This window comes from Trachurus trachurus (genome assembly GCF_905171665.1).
Source record: "Trachurus trachurus genome assembly, chromosome: 11".
NCBI lineage: Eukaryota > Metazoa > Chordata > Actinopteri > Carangiformes > Carangidae > Trachurus > Trachurus trachurus.
The window spans coordinates 18,220,171-18,245,876 of NC_139904.1; the positions used below are offsets into that span (position 1 = coordinate 18,220,171).

At 43.9% G+C, this 25,706-nt stretch overlaps 1 protein-coding gene across 2 annotated transcripts in view; it reads left to right on the forward strand.

Moving 5' to 3' along the window:
- Nucleotides 1-25,706, forward strand: part of pag1 (phosphoprotein membrane anchor with glycosphingolipid microdomains 1) — a 51,435-nt gene that overhangs the window by 19,921 nt on the left and 5,808 nt on the right. For both annotated transcript variants that reach the window (XM_083982737.1, XM_083982736.1), the window contains exons 2-7: nucleotides 14,203-14,238; nucleotides 16,065-16,300; nucleotides 18,425-18,482; nucleotides 22,094-22,190; nucleotides 22,571-22,740; nucleotides 22,992-23,432. In XM_083982737.1, the coding sequence (XP_083838863.1) occupies nucleotides 16,113-16,300; nucleotides 18,425-18,482; nucleotides 22,094-22,190; nucleotides 22,571-22,740; nucleotides 22,992-23,432 (954 nt within the window). In that variant the 5' untranslated portion in view covers nucleotides 14,203-14,238; nucleotides 16,065-16,112. The remainder of the gene's footprint in view (nucleotides 1-14,202; nucleotides 14,239-16,064; nucleotides 16,301-18,424; nucleotides 18,483-22,093; nucleotides 22,191-22,570; nucleotides 22,741-22,991; nucleotides 23,433-25,706) is intronic.

Here is a 25,706-nt window from a genome sequence, read left to right on the forward strand (position 1 = left end):
CATACAGTACATCCTCTCTTTGCTGTTATCCCTTATTTTGCATCCAATTCAATCTATATTTCCCCTACAAGAAACTTATGTGATGCTACACTCAGCAAATCTCCAGAAACAGGCAATGGAGCTCATTATTGAATCATCATATGGGCCGGCAGCCCGATGCGTTGATCAATTATTCATGGGTGTAAAATCTGAGGTGAATAACAAGTTCCTCTGCTTTCAGTTAGGATTGTAAACCCATGTACGACACCAGCTGGAGATCTCAGAGAGAATAACTTCCCTCTAGGGGATTTTTATATCCTCCAAAGGTGCTGAGTTTTCCGTCTTTCTCAATAGGCTAAACTGAGTTGCCCAGCGTCTTGTCATGCTTCTGCTGTCTTCTTCTACTTCCTTTTCGCTCTACGTATCTCTCTCATTTCCTGAAGAAATCTTAAAAGGGTGAGGTAGGGTCTTTTTGGAGTAACTCCAAACATCTGTTAAAACTTCCGCTACCTTTATAGATCTTCACATGAAAGGGCTTGCAGCTTGACACTTTACTCCAGTGTTTCGGTCTAATTTAATGGGCTGTCATGACCACACAGTGATATATTAGGCCATAATAACCCAAGAAAGTGTGTTACCCTATAATATTGGCTATCTCTCACTCTGTGCTTTTAATTACTGAAGCGAGGAAATCAATAGAGAAGGTGCAAGCTGATACTTTTCTCCCAGCAGTCAAGAATGATGAAATGAACCTCCAAGTCGGAGGAACTTTCCAATGTTTCCCTGGGTTTTAGATTCCTGAGAGTCTCTTGCGTTTCAACCTTGACAGTCAAAAATGTTTTACTTTTCTATTCTGATTTGTTACTTTCATATTCCCTAGATATACTTTTCCTTCCCTCTTGAGGTTTTTTTTTAAAACAGCTGTGTCAGCGTGTGCACGGGCAGCTTCGCAGACAAAACACGCAGCAAAAGGGTTTGAAAGCTGAACTGAAAACAATTCCTCCCTCTCTGCTAAAGAAAGACTCTCCCACTTTAAACAAAGGGAAGTTACTGTCGACGACTTCAAACACCCGTTGGCCTCTTTTTGGAGCAGTTGTGGTTTGTTAAATACTGGCTGCAACCAGCTGTTTATTAGAGGCCTGACAGCAGAACAATAGCTGCGGCGGCCGCGTGCAGAAGTAAGAGCGACTATGCTAAGCTAAGTGAAGAGGCTAACCACAGGACAGGGCTGAGAGGAGCCAAAACACAGGAAATTAGCCACTGTTTACTTTTGCCTGTCTAGACTTGTTCCTACTAATTAAGTGCGAAGAGCCCCCTTGTGGATTTCTGATCTCTGAGGAATGAGCTCTCAAGGTTACTCTCGTGTGTTTCATTGTTTGCGCCGCTTTCCAAATGAAGCAGTGTTTGACCCATTTGTGGCCCCCAGGACTGTGAGCTGTTGGCGTTAGCCCTTCAATAATCCCCCAGCGACCCAGAAAGTCCTTTCTAGAGCAGGTGGTTATGTGGGCCATAGGCCTAATAACACAACAATGGCGTCATATGGCTGAGAAAGTGTTAAAGACGGCAGGGGTTTGGTGTACATTATTTATACCTGATCGCTGCACTGTACCCTTGAGGTTTGGGCTTTATGGGCTACAAGTGTATGTGATTATGATTGTTTGAAAGCAGCTCTGAAAGTGCATCTTGGGTATGTGAACACACACACATACACACTGTAGAAATTGTGGTGTGCGACCTAGGGTTTTATGACATCCAAGTCGCTCATTCAAACCATACATACATAGGATTAGAGTGTGTGTGTGTGCGTGTGCGTGTGCGTGTGCGTGTGCGTGTGCGTGTGCGTGTGCGTGTGCGTGTGCGTGTGCATGCACACGCACACGAGCCACAATACCGGAGTTCCTGCCAGAGAAAACTGAGTTCTTCATTAAATCTTGGTACCCCTGCTTTTAGCCCCCCGACGCTAATGTATTCAGTATGGCTGAGTGCAGCTGTGCCATTTTACCCATAATTCTGCAGGATTTTGTACAAAGTACATTAAGTACAGAAGAAAAGGCTGAAGGTTGATGCATTTCAAAGCACGCAGCTGCATTCCCATGGTCCCTCATGGGGCTTTTTGCAGGACACTGCGAGGACAGAGCAGAGGGGGTAAACTAAGAGGACAGTCCTAACAAACTGCACCGTCCTCAGGGGCATCTTTTTCCAGATGAGGCCCCCTGTCTCACGGCCTCATATGAAGCACTCTGGAAGTGTGTGTGTGTGAGAGAGAGAGAGAGTTTGCGTGTGTGTGCGCGCGTGTGGGTGGCCTGTTTACATTCCACTGATTCCTCATGGGAATCCCACTCTCTATTCTCTGTTCCCAATTTGCCTGGGAAGGTGTGTGTCTGTGTGTGTGTCTGTGTGTGTGTTTGTGTGTGTAAGGGATATTTTTAGCCTTTCTCTGAATTACAATTGGTAACTGTCCTCAGACCTTCACTTACCCCCGGTCAAACTTCACTTCTCTGCAAACACACTCACTTCCTGATGGACTTTTTAACCTTGTAAATGCACCTGAATGCATCACCCTTTTCCTCTCAGCCTCCTATACTGAAGTACCCACACAGTTGTTGCTTATAGATGCTTCCTCTGTGTTTATTTTCAAATTAAAGCTTGTAATTTGTGCCTCTTCCAAACTCAGTCCTCTAATCAAGATTTCTAAGAAACCTTACACAACAAATTTGTTGTTGGAAGTGCAGAGATTGCAGCTGTCATTTTTGTGCCCAAGCAGCTTAAAAGGCAAAATCTGCAATCTCTTCTCTGGCTCAGTTCACACTGTTAATTCCCCCTCAAGTGATGATTTTATGCTTCTTGCTGTGTCAGCTTATGTTGAACTAGTCACCTTTTTCTATTTTCCCCTTAATCCTCCAAAGCAACAACCATCACAAAGTCAATCCTGGATTTGTGCGCTTTTCCTTTCTTTTCTTTTTTTTTCAAAGATTATTTTCACTTTATTTCTTGCTTTTTTGAATAGTAGAGAGGATGCCATGTCACAGAGATCAAGATGTGGTTCACTATCTTTTTAAAGTACACCAATCCGTTTTCCATTGAACTTACTTCCTCCTGTCAGAAATCCTTGACATCTGCTCTGAGCGACATCCTGCCTGCTCTGAGAGCCAGAATCACAGCAATTGATTTGACACTGATAGACACTCAGGAAGTTCTTAAGTAACCAATCCATAAAGACAAGTCATTATTGCTGTAATATGATGTCATGTATGATGTTGCGTTTTATAGCAATAGTGGGCGGGGGGCGGGGAATCATCATTACAAGCGCTTGAGAGGTCAGAGTCATGTGGAGTGTGTGAGTGTTGTGCAGTGGGTTAAGTGTCCGGGTCTTTGCTAATGGCCTAATACGAGTTTGCGGTCAGGAGAATTGAGAGGTAATTTACAAACGCTGTAATGCAATGCAGCCTTTGAATTGGAGGGGCACTCGGGGAGAAGTATGTGTTGGGTTCAAGTTCAGACATGTTGTGTGCTGAGTGGTGCACGGTGTTGTGTATACACGGGACAGACTAAAGGACAAACCTGGGGAGAGAAAGAGAGACACACTCTGTAGCATATGCAGATGTTTCTAAGCAGATTCAACGCATGGTGCAATTAAGTGGTTAACATGCATTCATGCTCTGTGGCAGGAACAGATGGGCTACAGCTTATGGGGAAAAAACACCAGTAAGTCTCAGTGTGTGCATTCACTAACACTGACAGGTGTGGTGGAGGAATGAAATATAATAGATGTACATAGAGGACCTATTGGATTTCTACATATAAAATATGTGTACATTAATTTAAAACATATATGCAAAAATTATATGAAATCTACTGGATATCACAACAATTTCAATTTCATAACAATTTCATGTAGTGGTGTGGTGTATGGTAAGTGTATGTGTGTGTGTGTATAAGCTTGTCAGTGTATATAGGGTCCAGATGTTTCACACCACTCTTCAGTAATATGCCGACAGACAATTTAAAAGTTAAAAGTTTAAAATTGATGAGAAATTAATCTAAAAAAACAAACAAACAAAAAAACATGTACAAAGCATTTCATATGCATGTTGTATGTCATACTAGATATAACACAACACATATGTGGCAAAATCACTCTTATGTCACATATTGGGCGACTCACTGGCTGGTCAGTCTGACAGTTAACTGACCACTGGTGGTTCAGGCAAACGATCACTTACTTTGAGAGTAAGTAGATGTATAAGAACAATATACGTATAGTATCTATGAGTCAGTTAACCATCTGTGCCTCAGATCCACTTCTTGCACGTCAGCAGCACCTCAGCAAATCACCTCAGTAAGTCCCAATAACATGTTCACGCAGCTGAAGAGCAGACCATGGGCATATCTCTTCTTATGAATTGAAAAAGTGGTGTTTTCCCGCTGAGAGCAAGTCGTACAGAAAGAATTATTGACAAGCACTAGTCATTTTGTGAAATCCTGGCATGTGTGTGTTTGCCACATACATTCAGTCTGTGAATAATATCAGTGAGTGTCACCTCCGTCTGCCTCCCTGTCTCCACACATCTTGCCACATTATCCACCCACTGTGTCGAAATGGATTTGCCTCTGGCCACCTCGGCTTCCTTGAAAGTGTCGGTGTGAAGGTGTCTCAGTTGCATTTTCCTCTCCGACTGCTCCCCGCACACTCAGTGCTTTAATGTATTCGCTCACTTGGCTCACTCCCTCTTTCTCCCTCCATCTCTCTGATGTCTGTCGCCTGCTAATTGGTTCATCTCTATTCGGATGACTCTGTCTGCGTGTGTGTCCATTTCTCCCTGTACTAGTGTGAGTGTGTGAGCATGTTTGTGTGTGTGTGTGTAATAATCATGCAGATGTGTGTGTGTGTGTGTGTGTGTGTGTGTGTGTGTGTGATTGACAGCAGATTTTCCGCCACCAGCAGGCGTTCTGTTTGCTGCTCCGATGCACATTCAGTTGGTTCATTTGGTTTTCAGCTCTCCCTCGGGAAACACTGAGCCGCCCCCATTAAAAGATTTGCGAAGGGCTGTGGCTGCCAGTGCCGCTTTGTAAATAAACACTCCACCATGTTATACATTTATTAGGCATGGTCTGCCCCCCTGCTTCATTGAGGTGTTGCATATAGGAAGCAGTGAATGAGCTTTAGCTGTGTGATCATGCAGATTTTGGTTTCAGTTGTGGCTGGAAAGAGACGTCAGGACTGGGCAATTACTCCCTGTCACAACAGGTGACAGTGATAAGTAGCTGGTCAGACAGCATGCCTTGACAGTAAAAAATGCAGGAAGTTCATTAAAAATATCTGTAGCTTAAAGTCATACCTTGACACGCAGATACTTACATGAGAAGACTGATACCATTGTCATTATGGAAACGAAGACAAGACTGTGGGAAGTCCCTGAGCCTGCAGGGCCAAGAAATAGTCCAGTGTGACGTATAATGATATATGTTCACTTATGAGCTTTATTGTGTTGCTATGCAGGTTTATTTACCTTTGGGTGCAGCCAGGCTAAGAGTTTCCCCCTGCTTCCAGTCTTCATGCTCAGCTAAGCTAAACAGTTTCCCCCCACGAATGCCAAAATAAAACGAAGAATATTCTGCATCTTCTCTCCAAATATGCAGCTAGTTTTGATTCCCCCTCTCTGACTAGGAGTGCCCCCCCCCCCTCCTCTTTACTTACCGCCAGGAAATATGGAATAATCTTCAGCTTGTGAAATGAGGAATCAAATGGAATAGTTGAAAAAAAAAAAAAAAAGGTGGAGGCAGGGCCGTGTGTGTCTGCCTCATGCAATCTTTCAGAGTTACTCAGGCGTGCGGGTTTAACCAGAAATCTCAAGATTGCTCTCTGAAGGTTGCCATGTCTTGCAGCATCCTCCCTCCCCCTCCTCCCTCTCCCTCTCCTCCTAGCTCACATAGTAGAGGTTGCCATGTACTGTATGTTTGGTTGTAGCCCCCCAACACACACACACACACACATACACACACACACTCACAACCACCCTGGCCATCTACCCCCAGCTGCTGTTTCTGATTCTAGATGTGCCCTTTGAGTCCCTGCAGGCTTCCATATTTTACCATATATTTATGGGGGAGCAGACGTGTTGAATATGCTATGGTCTGGAGAGGGGTGAGGCTCTAGGGGTGGGAGATGGTGGGGGCAGAAGGAGAGGTGAGAGGAGGGCAGAAGGATAAAAAGAAGATGGAGATACAGACAAAGAAAGGAAGGACAAGAAATAGTCAAGGACAGAACGGAGGATGGGCAAGACAGTGACAGAATTGGTGGGTTGTGTGGCGGAGGGGGCAAAGGAGTGGGACACCAGCAGAGCCAGAAGGGGAGGGAAAGATCTGTGTGTGTGTGTGTATGTGTGTATGTGTGTGTTAGAGAGAGATATTAAACAAACCCAGTGAGGAGAAGTATACGCTTGAAAAATACCTCACTCTGAAAGGTCAGACGTAGCATCAACAGGCCTTAGCCTCCCTCCTCTCCATCACTTTTTCATTCCTAACTCTCCTCCGTCCTCCCACTAACCTCTCCTCAGATATCACACACTTACACACACACACACACACACACACACACACACACACACACACACACACACACACACACACACATCACCCATTAGCAGACCAGACTTGTGCTCCCTCTCCAACTCTGGCACAGTGTGTTACAGTCCAAAAGGTTGGACAGAGGGTTGGAAGGGTCTGACCCCCTGCCACTCGCCCCGTCTGGGTCTTCTAATAAACCCACCCCTGCTGTGGTTAGAGGCTTGTAAAGATGGATCACATTTCCATTTCAGTTGCTCATCTGCTCACACACACACATACACACACACACACAGAAACACACCTCTATTAATCCCCCCCTATTGCCCTGTGCCTTTTGTCCAAAAGGCTGGCGTCAAAGGAGGAGATAAATGAGGTGCTGCGTGGCAATTTTCAGAGCAGCGGTGAGGGGTGTGTGCAGCCTCGACGGCTCAGGGGTTTGTCCACAAGACTTGGAGGAAAGAAGAAAAAGAAAGAAAGAATCCTATTGGTTTGTGTTAATGCATCTTTGATAGAGAAAACGTGTGTTTATGTTGTCGGCGTTGTCAGCTCATTTGTGAATTTGCCGGAGCGAGAGCAAGATCATGCGTCTGGAGGCATCTGTTGCATTTCATTAGCAGCTTTTAGAATTACCTCCGTGGATTTCTCTCTCTCTCCCTCACACACACACACACACACACGCACGCACGCATACGACACCCTTCATCCTATTCCATTCACCCCGATAATCCCTTTATCTTGGCGGCTATTCAGCACATAAAGGCCAGTGCCATTGAATAATGATGCGGTCGTATCTACTCCTCATTCACTCTAATGCTAATCTTCATCTCAAGGTGACAATGATAGAAAGATTTTATGCACGCAGGCGTTCCGACAGTGAATAAATCTAATCGGAGGTGTGTGGATCTGCATGTGTGAGCGCCTTTAATATTTTCATTTCCTTTTTTAAAAGAGGAGAAAGGTCTGTTTTTCAAGCGTAGTGTCAATTTAGTCGGAGATCACGCGCATGTTTGTGCACAGACAGACAGCCACCCTTCATTAGCGCACTCATCTCACGGCTTTTTGTCATCAAATTCCCATAGTTCAACAGTCCCCCCCCACACACACACACACACATCCCCTCTCATTCTTTCATTAGTGTTTGCCAAGAAGGTCACTTCTAATGTGAGTGACAATCCCTGAAATCATCACAACAATTCATCTCTTCTTTCACGCTCCACGCTCCCATTTACATATTTGGATGCCACGCCTGGCTGCGTTTGTTTAATCACTGTAAATTACCCCTGCTGCACAATTACCAAAGTCTGTTTTGTTTTAGCATTTTATTATTAGCTGAGCGGCCGCGCTGTCACAAAGCTGAGACAATGACAATGACAGAACGTCCCTCCATGCTGGAGTGAGGGGAATACATTTGTCAGGAACGTGGAAGATGAAAGAAAAAAAGTCTCTGTGTGGAGCTCGGTTCATTAGATTTAAATTCGCCTGATGTGACCGTTCACACAGCTGCTGTGGTTTCTGTAGAAGTTGCAGTTTTGGTCAGACCGATGGCTGAAGGTCTGAACACCGGGGCGACACACTTCCTCTTTTCCAGGACCAGATGGAGTGTGAGTTCGAAGTAGAATCGAAATTGAAATATTCATCATCATGTGTAAGGAAGACACGACCAAGTGAGTCGGTGAAAGCTGTTGTTATTCACGAGGACGAGAGAACGGATGGGAAAGAGAGAAGTGGAACTGCAGTTGAAAGGTTTTAAGTGTTTGAGGGTGATAGAGTGAATATTCGTTCCGTACAGTGTGTTAGCAGGATCACACAGACGCACATTGTTGAGTTTAGTTCAACGAACACTCACAGAATCAAACGATTTAAATGCAGAGCAGCGGCCTCTGGCCCTGGCAAGAAGGACAGTAATAGGGTAGATAAACTAGGATAAGAAAGATAAAGTGAAGTGAAGATGTGAAGATAAAAAAAAACTGAGAATTTAAGACATAATGAAACAAATCTAAGCTCATTTGTTTTAATGTGAGTTTACAATGCTCTCTTTGTTACTAAATTACATTTTCCAAACGGTAGTCAAGCAAAATGCCAGCGGTCATTCAGCCTCAGATTTGAGTTCATCCGATGTGAATCCAGTAGTTTCTGGTTCAGCTGTGTTTCTGATATGAGCACGTCTCAGAGGAACACCTGCGGGCCACTGAAGAATTCTGGGTCAGCAGTGTCCTCCGAAAAAAACTGTGCGAGGAAGACAGGAAATGCATCTTTCCCGTGGGGCTAAGCGACATTAACCAGAGGCCGATTCTTACAGACGTGCACACATGTTTATATAATCCCCCGTACGTACACAAGGAGAGCCTCTGCAGACTGTAATGGCTCTGCGAGGTCAGGACCGGACATGGCACAGAAATGCTGGCGGGGAGGGGGAGAGAGCGTTGTCGTCGTTTATGGTGAAGACAGAGGACACATGTTGCTGCCTCTGCAGCCTCACAGCTGGTTGGGATTCAAAAGGAGGTTGAATTCTTGAAACCAGATCTTCCAGTTAACCACGAGACCACCAGGAGACTCTGTGAAATGGGGTTGTGAGGGATTTATCATAAAATACTGTAGGCAAGTACAATAACCGGAGGCTGACACTCCTCATCTTGCAATATGTTTTCATCACAGTAAGAAAATCCACATAGAATGAGAAGAAGGAGGAGAATTAACACATGCAGATGTTTTTCGATTCGGAGCACATTTATCAGATCAGATGAAAGTGCTTTATATTCGTTTATGTGTCCCCAGTGAGAGTTCAATACAAACGCTGCTACTGTATCTCCAGAGGGAGAGAGAGAGAGAGAGAGAGGAGAGAGAGAGGAGAGCAGTCCTGTGTATGGATGAAGATATAATACAGATATCTGTAATATGAGAGTGGGGAGGAGGAGGAAGGAGGAGGAGGGTTGCTGAATTATGCAGTTTCAATTTCCCCATTTAGGGAGGATAGATCAATTTCTCATGCTAAAACCATTAACCCTGAGGATAGACAGCGTTACCATGGCAACGCGGATTATGTCCCTTGATCAGAAGCACCTGTTTTCATGCTCGCGCAGACACAGGCAGAGACAGTGATTAGTTAATGAGACAGAGTAGGGACTACTGACCAGTGTTAGATATGTAGTGACACACACACACACACACACACACACACACACACACACACACACACACACACACACACACACACACACACACACACACACACACACACACACACACACACACACACAAACTTGTAGGTTTCCTCTTTCTGTTTTAAATGTACGTATGTAACTCAACAAATTGGTCTCTGCATGTGGACAGAGTTTATTGCAGCGTCTCACTTCAGGGCAGGGCCCCTCCTGCTCTGCAGCCTGTGGGGAGTTGTTGCCTTTCACCAGCTCCCTCGGGATGGGTGTGTGTGTAAGGATGTACGTATGCGTCACTATGACTATGTGTTGCCTGTGTGTCCTTTTTTGCTCTTGTTTCTCTGTTTCCTTTCCCTCCTCTTTTTTTTCTCTCTGCGTGTTTATTCCCGTGGTTTGTCCTCTTTCTCACCAAATTCCTGTGAATGGCCTCTGTACATCTTTAACCCCCCCCACACACACACACACTCCCTCTCTCTCTCCATCTCTCTCTCTTTATCTTCCTTTCTCTCTCCTCTCCTGGCAGCAGTCCCCCTGTCCCTTCTTCTCCCCTCCCCCATTTCCTCCACCCCCACCTTCCAAATGGCCCTCCGGTCAGGACACAAGATGGTCAGTGGTGTGTGTTTGTGTGCTATATGCTGCATTCATGTGCATTGTTTTTATGGCCATGTTGTTATCACTAGTAAAAACAAATCACGAAATCCAAAGTTCCTCTAAAAAAAAGAGACAATTTTTGCATTAAGATCTATGTATGAGTGGGAATATGAATTATGCTTCACTATACTCTGTACATGTGATTGTGTATGCTTGTGTGCATGCATTTTTATCTGTTCATCCATACATCACATATATTATGTAACCTTAGCCACATGCCCGTGTCATCCCAGTGGTATTAGATGATATTAGTGATATCAATGTCAACAATTAGAGGCATTCTCCCTCCGTCACCCACGAGCTGGTGAACAATGGAGTGAGAGATGGAGATGACAGTGGGGGAGGGAGCTTGTTCATAGAGGCTTTGATTTGTCTTTTTGTGTGTCAGTGCAATAGTTTTATGGTACTTCTACCAAAGTAACGTCAGCACCGAGACCCTGCAGAGTGCTGTGTTTGTGTGTTTGGGAGCTCAACGTCTTTGGGTTATGCTTTGTCCCTGCAGAAGTCTAAAGTGTGCTGCTGAGCGTTTGTGTGCAGTTTGTATAGAAGAAGAAGAAGAAGAAGAAGAAGAAGAAGAAGAGCTATTCAAAGCTCTTTTAGTAGCTCTTCTGCATACAATGCATCTGTAACTGTGATTCCCGGTTCATTTCCCCACATAATGCACAAAGAGAGACCTTGCTAACGAAGCAGAAATTCTCATTGTGTGAATAAACTCCAGTCATCACTTTCTTCGCTCCTTATTCCTTTTTATTAAAAAAAAAAAAAAGATGTGAGATGTTGCTCTGAGCTTCCTGCAGCACTCCACACAAGCATCATCTCGTAAAGAAAGTTGAGGCTTCTCCTCCTCCTCCTCCTCCCCAAAAAACTGGATTATTTAGTATTGTGGAAATGCCTTTGGCTCTCCTATGAGAGGCTTCCTGAGGCTCATTTCTCAGCAGCCATCCAGCTGTAAACCCTCCCTGTCTGTGTGCACCCAGAGGACCCTGCAGAGGGAGGTGTCACACAGCCACACAGGCATCTGCACAAGATGAAGCACTGCTTTGCATGTGGATGTTAATTCTCTCATTTTTCACCCCTATACCATCTTTCTCTTCCGTCCAACAGCTTGTCCGACAGATTAAACCCCCCCTCCATACACACACACACACACACACAGACGTGGCCCTGCTTGGCTTGTACGCTTCATTGCAGTGTCAGGTAGGGTCTCAGCCTGCAGAGCAGAAGGGCTTAGACTGGATTCCTTGCCTCTTTGGCTCTAGTTTCTTGCATGGTGGGTTGTGCCTCGATGGGGCTTGTGGTTAGTCTCGGGTCTATGTGTGTGTACAGCTGGCTGAGGGCTGAATTTGGACCTCTGCCTTTAATTCCCAAAACACATTCCTTTTCAAATGGCTTTTCCAGTCAGTTATTTTCTATGGCATGAAACACAAGACAGCCACACTGATTGTCTCCCCTCCAAGGCTTCTGTTTTCTTTCATCAAAGCCTGAAAGCGCCGGGAGACAGAGAATGACAGCATAAGAGAGTACAGTTGTAGTCCTTGGCTTGCTGTCTTGTATCACATGGTGGTGGGCCTGGAAGGAGTTTTCCACTGTGAAAAAGATACTCAGAGCTTTTATGCGTGGTGTTTATCAAGTATTTAGGAATGAAGTGTGTCCTCACAGGATAGAGAATGGATGGTTGACTCCTTCGCATATTTTTTACTCAGCGGGGGGAAGCATGTCAGAAATGTTTTCCAGAGCTGGATCTGCATTTGTACTTAACAGGTTCTTCATACCATTTGGGTTAAGACGGTGGAGTTTTGTTTTTTTAGGGACATAAAATGCGGCGGAGCAGAGTGGGAGAGGGGGAATAGTGGAATGTGCCGGAGCTTTCTGCCTCACAGAAAGTGAACGCAACGCTACGTGAATGGAGGGCCTATGTAATATTTGTTTAACAGTGAAACAGTGGGATAAGTAGTGTCATAAAGTCAAGGAGCTGACTCTAATCTCTATCCTCAGCTTGCTAATATTAGCGACCGGTGATGCTAGAATACTGTAAATAAGACTGGCTCAGCAAAACCCGGAGTGTTCCAGATTCAGCAAGGGAGTTTTTTTTTTCATTGCTTATGAATTCAACTTTCATTTAAAGAAGGAAGAGTGTGTCTTTCCTTTTCTTTCAGTGTTGCTTTAAAGCTTCTGCAGCACTTTAAGAGACAAGAGTAGGCTGCATGTAGCACAAAAAGCTGATGGTAACTTTTTGAAACTGTTGTTAAAATGATAAGCTTGCAGTTTGCCAGACTCTCCGGTTCTAATCATGTCAAGATTTGTGTTTGTGATGAGTTGAATTTTAAATGTGACACAGTTTTTATTTAGTTTTTTGCACGGCTACTGATTTTAAAATGATAAATAATGAATGTAGGGATGTGATTAGACCTGATTAAGTGGTTTGGGTATCAGCCATGCCACACCTGATTCATGTCGACTAGAGTTATCATGTTAATGTTTAAATAATTACAGAACTATGTGTTTCTGTTTTTAGTGGAGCAGCTTGTTATCTTACATTAACATGACCCCAGTGGGAACTATAAAGTGTCACATACAGTTTTAAATTGGGGAAATCACTAAATGAGTCATTGTCAATGTGTACAGTCTCAATATGGGAAGTAGAAGTCATTTGAATGTTTGTTATTTTATGATACTTTATCTTAGTTTACTGTATTTTTAGTAATTAGATATTTCCTTGTCCTTCTCAAACTTTATAATAATAATAATGATCTAATTTTGTCCGAAGCTTTCACACAGTCATCATGGCGACGGTCTCTATCTGAGGATACAGACCACACTTGATGGTGTACTCACACATGATAACAACTAAACCACCTCCATGGCAACACTATCACCTGAGGCAGGAAGTCAGGAAGCAACAAAGTTTGTGGTGTTTTTTCTTGAGAATATTGAAGTGAAAGTTTAACATGCACAGTGACAACCAGTTAACATATAGTACCGTATATTAACACGAACATCACCTGCAGTTTAATAGTTCTCTGTGAGTTGCATTCAAAACATTTCTGTAATATTTCATTTCCCCCCCCCTCTACCACCACCATAAATAGCACTGATGGCTAGAAGGGAATGTTGCCATGGTGACTCAGTGCTATGGCAGCCGGTAATTATTCTGGCTTAAGTGCCAGCGGAGACACACACGAGCTGGCACACCGTGGCAGATAGCAACACCTGGACTCCAGCCACTCAGACGGAGCCGGATGAGGGGGAAAAAAACAACAAACATAGACAAAAAAGAAAAACATCTTTGAGCACATGTGGACGAACTGAAGTGGGGCGTATCAGTCAAAATCTGGTAGTGTGAAAGTGTGTATTCACCTTTATGCTCAGACCTGGTGTAAGATGTCATATGTTTGTGTACTGAAACGCTGCAGCTTGCAGTGGTGCGATATGATACTGAGATGATGTCACCTGGTTGTCATCATCTATGTTACATGAGCCGACTGGTCTGGTCAATAAAGTGCATGTTGTGTGTGTCCTGTGTGCAAGAAACATTGGAGACATGGGTAAAGTGTGTATGTGTGTGTGTGTGTGTGTGTGTGTGGCCGAGAGGTTGCAGTCAGCCTGTTGTCCAATATGTTTTTGATATGGGCATTAAAAAGCAAGAACACACTCACAATTCCCTTGCCTCTCTCTCCCACTCACAAGCAGCTTACTTCCAGGCACACACCGACACACACACACACACTTGTAGTCCACACCCTCACAGAAAACAACACCATCCACCAAGGGTAATATTCAGCTCAGTGCTTTTTATTTTCACCAAGCAGTAATCCCCCCCCCCCTCTTCCTCTTATCTGCTCTCTTCCAGGCGAGGCCAACCTGACTAATCATCCGAGGTGTCAAGGTAAGGTTGTGTTTGCCTCTCACCATCCACTCACACTGATAGCAAACATGAGCCCCGGTGTATTTTTCATCCGGGAAAACACAACACGGCGCTCTAACAAAAACAGGAATTCCTCAGTGGCCCTTTGAAGGAGAAGTTAAAATTGGCTTCTGCTGCAGCTTCATCTGGTTTCGCCACAAAACTTCCTCGCCGCTCGAAGACGAAGAGCGCTTCCTCAACTCCCACAATCCCCGTTCACATTAGCATAGGCTAGCAGACAGACACAATGGAGTTTTTCACCAACGGCACACAATTAGCTACACATATTCTGCACACACAGACACACACACACAAGAGTTTGGCTCGTGTGTATGCCAGGAGAAAACAGACAAGAGAAGATGAATTGTCATATTTTTGTCAGCAGGTCTGTTGTAGCCAGGGCCGTTGTATAGGGGAAAAAGGTGATGATAATTCTAGGGACCCAGCGCCCAGTAGGGCCCACAAAACCCCCCAGTAGTCTAATCTTTGTATGACTGAATTATTCTGCATAAGACCCTGACTAATACTCATAGTACGGTAATGCTGCATTAGCATCAAAACAAAGTAGGCTAAATAAAAAATGATAATACATACGTAGTCTAAGAAAAAAAGTGGAAAAGTCAGGGGCCCACTTTAGTATTCTTTCAGGGGTCCCAGAATTCCTAACGGCCCTGGCTATACAGCTGTCTGTTGTGGTGATTGAGAGGAGAAGGACGTGTGGATAGATACCAGTGCTGACTCTGTGGCCCCTGTCAGTCCCCCAGTGTGTCACTTCTCTTTCTGATCACCTTTTCATTCCTGCTCCAAATCCCTCGATCTCTGTTACTGTCACTGCGGCGGCATGCAGCACACACACACACACACACACACACACACACACAGTGAGATGCAGACCTGCCACTCCACATTCATTTGGAGTTTTTTTTTTTTTTTTTTTGGCTCAGAGAAGCTCTCAGTCTCATCCCTGCCACTGCCTCCACCCTCCGTGACTCACCCCTGTAACACGACACAGCTGCCGTGAACCTATACACCCATCACAACATCAGTGGCTTCCATCAGTTCGGCGAAATCCAACTTTGTGCTGTTGGACGGGGACGTGATGAGGTTGCTTATGCTGTGTGGGGCAGAGCCCAGACACCAGTTGTTGGGAGTCTCCGGTGTGAGGGCCACTGCAGCAGACTGAGGCGGATCGCTGTCTGCAGTGCAGTCTGTCGCCGCTCTGTGCTGCCACCTGCTGGCTCACTGCGCGATCACTCGATGCGGTTGGGGGAGAAGGATGTGTGTGCTGGCTGGAATCAGGCTCTTTATACCTCATTTATCTGTGCCATGAAGCGCCATTGTTGCACAGAAGCTATTAAAAAGCACCACATCGTTACACAGGATCAGATCAGAAAGATGTTTTAATTATCCGGGGTTTTATAGCATCAGGCTAAAAATGATCACATTGTTACTGATTTCATAATGGAGCTTAAAATCTAAGTGTCTGTGGTGAAGCTGCTGCACCATAACCAGCTCATTTCAGTTTATTTGCTCGACAAATCAAGTGCAGTTTGAACAGACTTGGCTGTATCCTTCAGTAAACTGTCTTCATCCCCCACCAGCATTGTCATCTATCAAGTGAAATGATGAAAAACACACAGATTCTTCCACCACATATTTAATCTCACTATTTGTCTACTATTATAGGTTTTGCCTCAAACTCCAAATTCTTCATAGTTGAAAATAAAGATTGACTTATTTGATATCCATGTTTTCACTGTGATGCTCAATCCCTCTTCCTTTTTCCCCTCTGTCTTGTGTCTCCTCAGCCGGTAGCTACCTGTCAGATGTCCTCTCCTCCCACAGTGTGATGCGTCATGGCTCCGGTGCTGAGTGGAGTGTGGTGGGGGCCGGAGGCGGGTGTCGTCGGGTCGGGGGCGGCAGCTGCTACCGGGGTGGCGTCGTGGCTGGGGAGTGAGCAGCTGGTCCTGGTCATCACCCTCAGCACCCTGACCGCCCTGCTGCTGGTCTCCGTGCTGCTGCTGCTGTGCGCTAGCTGCCAGGGGTAGGCACCAGCACCAGCACACACACACACACACACACACACACACACGCATACACACACACAAACACGAACACACTAATGACCTATATAATTGTTGTTCTAGGAAACACTCGCATAGTTAGAAGAGGCCAGGAAAAGGTTGACGTGTGTTATCATAACAGATTCCTGACTTTACGTAACGTCCCATCCTCCAGTGCACAACTATCTCAGCCAAATCAACTCTTACTGGAAATGCCAACTGAGCATGGTAGCGCTAAAAATAGCAGAAATACCTGAGAAGGTCTCCATCGCTGGGTTAAAGGTATAAGAATGAGGAACAACGCCTCTGAGTATGGTAAGAGCCTGAGGTGACCACAGGGGCATTTTGGCTTTGATACAGGAACTATAAATGATTGTGTGCTGTCAAACACAAGGTCAACAAATAACACAACTTCATAACTTGAGTTGAATCACTGAATACTTAAGTATTCAGAAGTACATATTTATGTCAATACATGGTTGTACTGTCCCACATTTACACAATATAATCACTGAAACAAGCTACTAAGGGATGAACTGACTGATTGTACAACCTGTAGGAGAAGGATCACTTTCAAAGCCTGTAAAAAAATGTCATAAAAATACAATACAGGAGTCACTGTTGTTTTCATATTTCTTATTTAGCCATTGATGAAGATTGGTCGTTGTAAACACAGCAAACACTGAAATCTAAATGTATGTTCTTTTTTATTTCTAAACCTTCAAATATGGACTTAAGATCAGACTATGGTCTCTGGTGAAGAATTCTTTGCTTCATCTTTATCTAACGCAGCATCGTTAGGACACTGGCAGGTTCAGACCTGACTGGCAGAGAAGGAGTTGGCAGCGACTGTGTTTTCACAGTGTTAAACACAGTGTATGATCTATCACCTTTTCAAAATAAAAGTGAATCGTCTGACTAAGGGCTCTGTTTCAAAGTAACAAGGACCTCATAGAATTGTAGTGGTGTCAGAAGTGCAGTGTTTATCTTTTAATTCCATGGAGTAAAAGCTCAATTAAAGGGACAACGAGGAGTTTCTATTCAGTTATAAAAAAGTCTCACGTTAATGTGGATGAATCTCCGCTACCCACACTTGTTAATGGGCCCATTTTCGATATCGTTCTGTCTCTATCGTTATTTTGTTATTATTAGTGGTGGCGGAAATGCTGGTCGAGCCGACCAGCGTTTCCTTCGTGGCGAGTTATGAGAATAACGCCGCAGAATCGCCGTTTATGGTCGGAACTACAACGGTATGTGAACCTCTTTGAACCTCTGACTTTAATTATTGATGAATGAAAACATGAGTCTGTCTTGCGCCGGTCAAAGAAATGTACGGTGCGCGCGGAGGCTCATAAGTGTAGTGTGAAAACGCTTCGCTTTTCCAAAACTCCTCGTTGTCCCTTTAAATTACAGTAAAGTTCTCATGTGAATGTACCACTACACTAGAGTTAGATACTGTATTGTCCTGGGATAGTTTCTATTAGAGGTTACAGGAGCGGATATGAAACCTTGATGGTCATCAGCACAAACACTGTCCTGCTCAACTCCTCAGGGTGATTTTAAAGTCACATACATTGTAAAACAAAGTGCAGTTAGTGAGTGTGTGTGGCGGCACCTTTGTTTTGCCTCCAGTCCTTTGGATTTGGATTGAAACCGTGAAGATGCTGATGAAGCAGCAACATTTAGAAATAAAATGGAAACGCATACATCTGATGTTGCATGAAGAAACTACCGATACCTCCAAGAGTTCACCCAAACTCACAAAACCAACAGCTTTTGGGGACATTTTCTAAAATGTGTCTATTTTTAGGGTCACAGTTAAGATGGATGGGTGTGACACTGTCCTTCCTTTTTATACACTCGAGTGAAGAGAGGAACAGAAACACCCTTTCAATAGAATGTGGTCAAATTACAGCATCACTTTGACGTCAGGCCTAAACCACACAAATAACATAAAAGAAACACCAAAGATGATAAACAGATTTTTAATGTCATAGTTTTATTGAAACTTCCATTGGTGGAGAGCAGAGGGAAAACAATGAGCATCTACCTTTCTTTTTTTTTCGTCTCTTTTCTCTAATCTCTCCAATCCTGTTTTTTTTTAGGCAGAAGAAAGCAGTCAATGGACATCCAGCAGGAGACCAAGACAACCTGATGAATGGAGTGAGTCAGATTTTGAGGTTTTTCCGTATTTGCAGTAAACTGGATTTAAGGAATTAATGGAATATTTTGAAGGGCGACTGAAGCACCTGACAGATGGCGGCTCTGATGAAAAGGCTGCAAAATTGTGATTCTGCTTGTTGTTTTTGTCAGGTGTTGATTGTGTGTGTGTGTGTGTGTGTGTGTGTGTGTGTGTGTGTGTGTGTGTGTGTGTGTGTGTGTGTGTGTGTGTGTGTGTGTGTGTGTGTGTGTGTGTGTGTGTGTGTGTGTGTGTGTGTGTGTGTGTGTGTGTGTGTGTGTGTGTGATGCGAGCTGTGTTTTGAGTCAGCTTGTCGTCGCACATTGTGTCGGGAAGATGAGTAATTACACCCACACACGCACACATACGCAGTCTATAGACAAAACGGGTAGAAAGACTGAGTTCAGGGGTCAGTATCCATGTGGGATTGTGGGAAAATCAAGAAGCAAAAAAAAATAAACAAACAAAACACTGTCAATTCGAGCAGCGAGAAAAAGAAAGATTTACAGTATCTGAATGCCAAAAAAAAAAAGGTTTACTCCAATTTGTTCTCTTGTTCAGACAAAAGCACACACTGCAGAGACACACACTGACAGTCATGTGATCTGGGTCTGTAATCAGGCTGTGTAATCACTTGTTAACGAGCCTGTGGATGGCACATCCAGATTGGCTGCATTGCCTGAATGACACATGTTCACTCAAACAGGTCTCCACCCTGATGTGCTATGACACACACATACAGCTCTGGAAAGAATTAAGAGACCACTCCCAAAATGATCCGTTTCTCTGGTTTTACTATTTATAGGTATGTGTTTGAGTAAAATTTAATTTTAAAAATGTTGTCAACTACCGACAACATTTCTCCCAAAATTGAAATAAAAATATTGTCATTTAGAGCTTTTATTGGCTGATGACTAAAATGACTAAACTAGTCTAAATAACAAAAAATGTCAAGTCTTTTCAGACCTTGAATAATAATAATAATGCAAAGAAAACATGTTCATATTTATAATATAATATTTTAACTCTGGAAGAGTTTATAAATCAGTTTTTGTGGGATAATGTCAATGTTTAATCCTAGCAGTGGTTTTTATAATCTTCCTATAAAAGATGTGGTTCAGGTGATGACCTCAACAGTGTCTCATTAAGTAGAATGAGTTGTGTTTGTGTTGGTGTTTAAAAAAGAAAAGAAAAGAATGGCCGTCATACATGTAGAAATGCTTTTAAGAAACATTTGTGAAAGTGGTCTCTTATTTTTTTCCAGAGCTGTATACACACATATACACACACTTTAACATTTACCCCCTAACCCACTTGCATTACGCCGATACAAAGCCATACGCGACACATCACCTGCTCCCTGCACTACTCCTGATTGACAGCCTGCGATTGTTAAGTGATGCAAGCAGCTTGATTGTTCCTAAACTCGTTGCTGATGGTGAAGTGTTAGGGAAATTCCACATGTGTTTATTTTTTAGGATGTTAAAGAATGAGACCAAATATAATAAAGCTAAAACACAATGGAGACAACAATGTGAAAAAAAATAAATTATTCAGTATTTATAGAGTTGACCTTTGCCCTTTCTAGACATATAGTACTCATAAAGTGCACATGTTCTGTTGAACGTCATTTCATAGACATAGATAATAATCACCAACTCCCATAATACGGATGATTAAGTGGCCAAGCAACATTTAAATGTGACAAATGTCTGGCTTACACAGACTTAGTGACATCTACTCACTCTTTTATTCTGTCACTCCCTCTAGGGCGGTGTGTGTGTGTGTGTGTGTGTCACCCCACATGCTTTACTATGCACATACACATTCCTCAGAGCCTTTTTGCCTTTGATGGATATCTTCACCGTAACCTTTGTGCAGAAGCACAATTGCGGGCCGGTTGGATTGTTTCAGGGGGGACCCATTTAAATGATGAACCATGTCACAGGCTGACAGGTTAAATGGGGGTCTTTGTCTTTGTGGATAAGTAGATTGGCTCTTCCCTGCTTGCCCGCAATCAGTCTGACTGTCTGTCCGTGGCCACATCCTAATGTGTCTCACACCTCGTCTTCATTCACACATTTAACATTAGACATTTGTTAACTTTTTTTTAAGCTTAAAGGTGCATGCCGCTTAAATTATGTGTCTCATTAGGTCCCATTAAAACCCCACATCTCACGTCTTGTGAGACTTGGCCATAAAGAGGAGTGCGAGGTTCATTTTGGATCCTGAAGAAGCCAAGAGGATATTTCCCACCTTTACTGAGAAACTGAAACAAAAGAAAAACATTGGAGAGACTCAGGCAGTAAAATAGTTAAACATTACATCATAGTCAGCAGCAGTTATAACAATAGATGGCCACAAGGTGGGGTTGTGGAGCTTTTCATACACAATATCACTGCTCATACAGGAGGAAAACAACAAACCTAAACAAAGAGAATCTCGACTTACACTCGTCAATATGTTTTCACATTGATCTCTAAGCCGTTTGTAATGAGTGATAGAGTTTCCCATGGAAGCAAGACAGTTGATGTTTACAGCGTGTGGCTATAAACCCCGGGTCAATACAGCAGGTGCTGAGCACATCCTGTGTTAATTAGCGTGGTGTCTTTTTCGGTGACTATTATTTGGAGTTGATGAGAATGTTGATTTGAGTGTTTCCTCGCTTGCGGAGCTGATTCGACTCAGATCAAACCTGCGGTGTGGAGTATTTCACTATCACAGTTTAATTAGAGCTGCAGAATTTGCCATGTGATGTGGTGAATAGAGAAACAGCCCACAGCTGGAGGGCATGGAGGCAGTGTTGGAAAAATCTGCTGAAGTGTCCTTGAGCAACACTGAACCCCTGCCAGCTCCAGGGTTACTGCTGTGTAGCTCTGACTTCTGCAGTGGGTGGGGGGTGAAACAGGGAGGCGAATATCCTTGTCCTACCTATAAAATATCATCTTTTATGGTTTGAATTATTATTGTTGTTGTTTTTATTTAATTCTGCCATTTCCATCCCCCTTCTCTTAACTGTTCTCTTCAATGTCTCACTTCTATTCTATCCTACAATCTATGTGACATTAAAAACATGAAATTGGAAGTATCCATAAGTGACACAAACCCTGTTACCATCAGCTGTGATGAGGATAAGCGGACCTTCATTAGACACAAGTGTTGTTTTTCCCGCTTGCAGAAATTATGCAATTGCATCAATCTATTGATGTCTGTTCTTGGCGGTTAAAAATGCTTTTAATGCACATAATTAAGCATGCATAACATCCTGATGATGAGTATAAAGTAATCAGTAATGTGATTAGAAAGGCAGGGAAGTGTGAAAACCGTAATCAGCGCTGCAAATATGGAGCTGTGTTCCCCCCAAAATCCTGAAGACCCTGAAAATACTGTTCCAAGCAAACTCCAGATCTGCTGCCAGAGGCTTTTGGATTGCACAGAGGTGTGGAAGTCATCCACACTGTGCAAATGAAAAGTGCAGATGGATTTCTGTCTCCTTCAGTATATTTCATGGTGTGATGTGTAACCGAGATACACAGACTGTCTTTTGTTTTTGAGAAACCAGCGGTGACTAACATCTTGTCCTTTCGTGGTGCAGGTGTCAGAGAGAGAGACGATCAGCCAATCAGTGGACAGCCCAGCAACTGATGTGGCCGTCAGCACCTCGCACAATGGTCCTTTAACCAGCGGTACAAGTAAGCAAAGAGAGTTTATTTAACTGTCAACTTTGTCCATATCCTTAACTGTTTTACCTGCACTGTGTGGTATCAGTGTTAGAGCTACAGTACATACACATGTTGTTGCTGTTCACTAGGTTTGGGAATTCAAGTGCATAATGATAATATTTGTCGGCAGCTGTTGGTTTGTTATGAGCATCAAAGTAATGTTGTTAGTCAAAATCATTAGTCATTTTACCTGGATGGGTCCTCCTCGTTAATAACAGGAAACTGGAAATGGAAACAGATTTGAGGTTGTGAGATATGTGGTCATGAAAAGGCAACATAGTGAAACTAATGTGAAGTAAATGTTGAATGCTTCTCACCCTGCCTCTCTTCTTTTCCTTCTGTTCCACCAGTCCTCACAGACACACAGGACACCAGTCCCCATCCGTCAGAGGAGATGCTTTCCAGCCAGTCAGAGCTCAGGTCCTCCAAGTGTCCTCAGGACCGCGAGCTTCCCAGCATCCCTCCCAACAATGCCCTTATCGGAGACGGACCCCCGGTCTCAGGGGACAACACCTACGAGGTCAATGTTTAAAGTCACCTCACAATGGCAGAATCACGTTTTTTCACTCGCACTTAGCTTGAACGTGGCAGCAGAGGAGATTAAAGCTTTGATTAGTTGGCCGGTTGACTGAGTGATTGATTGGTTGATTGATTTGAGCTCAGGCTGAAAATACAGATAGAAAATTTGAATTTTTCCACAAGCGGTTGATGGATTGTTGGAGTTTTAGTTAAAGTATGTTAAATAAGTCGATGTGTGTATGTGTCGTCCAGGTGGTGAAGGAGATCGCCGTGGCGTCGCGTGACGTCAGCGTAGAAGACTCCTTGTACGAGACGGTCAAGGAGCTCAAAGACGCCTCTGCGCAGCCTGGCCTCCCTAACGGTACCATCCAGCTGAGCCCCGAAGAACCTCCTCCTCCTCCTCCTCCTCCTCCTCCTGCCCTCCTCAACGGCCACCTCAGCCCCTGCACACCTGAGCGGGGGCCCCTGTGCGCGGGGGTGGAGTACGCCTCTGTCGACCTGAACAAGAAGAGCCGTCACAGTGCCGACCTGGAGGCCAAGAGGCGCTCCGAAAATACCGCCAAGCCTCCTCACAAACCCCGGGAGGATCCGGAGGACTTACCTCCGCCGGTGCCAGAGAAGGTTCTGGATGAAAACGACAACCAGCCGGTGGTGATGAACGGGCTGGCGGGGGCCGGGCTGCACAATGGAGAGGTGAGAGTCTCACACCTGTAGATGTCTAGCACAATGCAGGTTAAACTGACCCCATTCAAACCAAATGTCATTCTGGTTTATTCAAAACAGGTTTAAACATTTTTCATTTTTAAACTCTTGATTGAGCCATCTACTTATATAAGTGAAGTTTTTTGTTTTTGTTTTGAGCATTGGATCAGTGAAAACCAGGGTTTTTTTTATATGGCTAAAGCACAGATTCATAACATCAATTATTTGTAGCAGCTGTTAAATGAACTTAGGTTAAGTTAAGTTTAGAGTCTCCAGTTAACCTGATGTACCTGGAGAAAACCCACACAGGCACAGGATGCGACACAAAAAGGCCCCAGGCCAGGAGACTGAATCTTCTTGCAATCCACTAATCCACCATACAACCCCACAAGTGTGCATGATGTGTTAAACTTCTAATTTGTCAGCATCTCTAGATCTTTTCACTTTAACCTCACTCATGTGATCATTATAGAAACACACATCAGACTCTTAATGGTCCATTAAAGTCAAACAAGCATTGCCAACATGTTATTCAGAGAGAACATGTAACTATGTGATCAGCTCATTTATTACAAGGAAGTCACTTTAAGAACTCAGTTGCTGTCAACACCGTTACAGTCCAGTTTATTCCTACACGAACTGGAGGTGGGTCATTTCTGCCCGGGAACCCTGTGTTAAAAGGAGTCAACGTAGCTGGAAAGAGACCGAGACAATGGAGAACAAAGAAAAATGGAGATACATCTCCCCACACAATTATCATGTGGTAAGCTGCCAGCTCAGTGCTGCTTTAGGGAGAGTGACAGACCGAGGGGAGAAATTCGAGAGAGAGAGGTAGGAGTGAGGGGAGGAAAGGGGAATGAAAATGGTAGCTGGAGAGGGAAGAGGAGGAGAGAGTAATAGATGAAACAGAGATAGTGAAGGAGAGATGATGGGAGATAGGCTCAAAAAAAAAAAACGCTGAAAGGACTTGGAAGCATGAAGGGTGAGGGAGAGAGAGAGTCAAGAGACACAGCGAGTGAATGAGAGGTGGAGAAAAAAAAAGAAAAAAGAAAGCCAGCGGCATACAAATGAAGCCATCTGCAGTAGAGAGGAGTGTATCGAAAAGAAAGAGGGATGATAAAGAAGGAAGAGTATTGGGGGGAGGAAAAGGGGGCGAGGGGTGGGGAAGAAAAAATCCAATAGAATGAAGAGGAGTAAAGAAAGAAGAGAACAGTGGAAAAAAGGGGTGTGGAGGTGAAAAGGAGAGAAGAGACGCTGTTCAGTGTCATGGGCTGAACAGAGCAGAGCTGCTGCCGCTGCTCTCAGCGTGTTGTCTTCCACATGCGGAGATCCACACACACACAAACCAACAAACTATCACACGATTGCATCAGACTGATGGGAGCTGACAAGCGCACGAACATAAACACCACGTTGTCAATCTGCCACAAAGCTGCGTGAAGTGGCAACTGTTGTTCTCTTCTATACCGTCCTCCCTTAAGTTCTGTTCATATGTACTTTGCGCTTCCCTTTAAAGGACAGTGACGCTTAATTTGTAACTTTTCTCAAAGCTCCTAAGACGGCAGTGTCTGTCTGTCTGTCCATCACCACTCGCTTCCAGACTGAAATATCTCAACAATCACAGGACGGATCGCTGTTAAAGTTTGACAAAGATATTATTTCCACACTTTGTTAGTCCCCCTTGCCGCTTCCTCTGGCGTCACCGCCAAGTTGAAGTTTTGAGTTTTTCGATGTGCTGCCTGCCATCATTGGTTCATTTCATGCATCCACATCCCTTTCAGGATGCGTGGCAATGTCCTTTGTTTATCTCTTCACGTTCCTCGCATCAGGCCACAAAGATCAGCGTGCCGTGTGCATACTGTATCAACGTGCTGATGTTTACATTTATCTCAAACAGCCTCATGGAGCCGCTCAACACGGCTGTACGCTTGAGTTTTGGCTGTGGTCCCTACAGTATGTTGGCTGTCAGCCCAGAGGTAGTTATAGTGGACACTTTCTCTTCACTTCCTCACTGTATAGTTTTGTGGTACTTGAAGAGATTATCCGCAACATTTCACATACATTTAATGTTGGTTTTTACCTTCAAACACAGTCTTTTATCTGGTGGCTTTGTCTGCCTGCTGTTTTTTTATATATATCCTGGTAGACTTTGTTACAGTTACCATGTCCTACATATCAGCTTGAGGGAACACACTGTTACAATAACCTCTAATATTAGAAATAAGGCCCATGTTGTAATAAAGCAGAATTATCCTTTATTGTGCT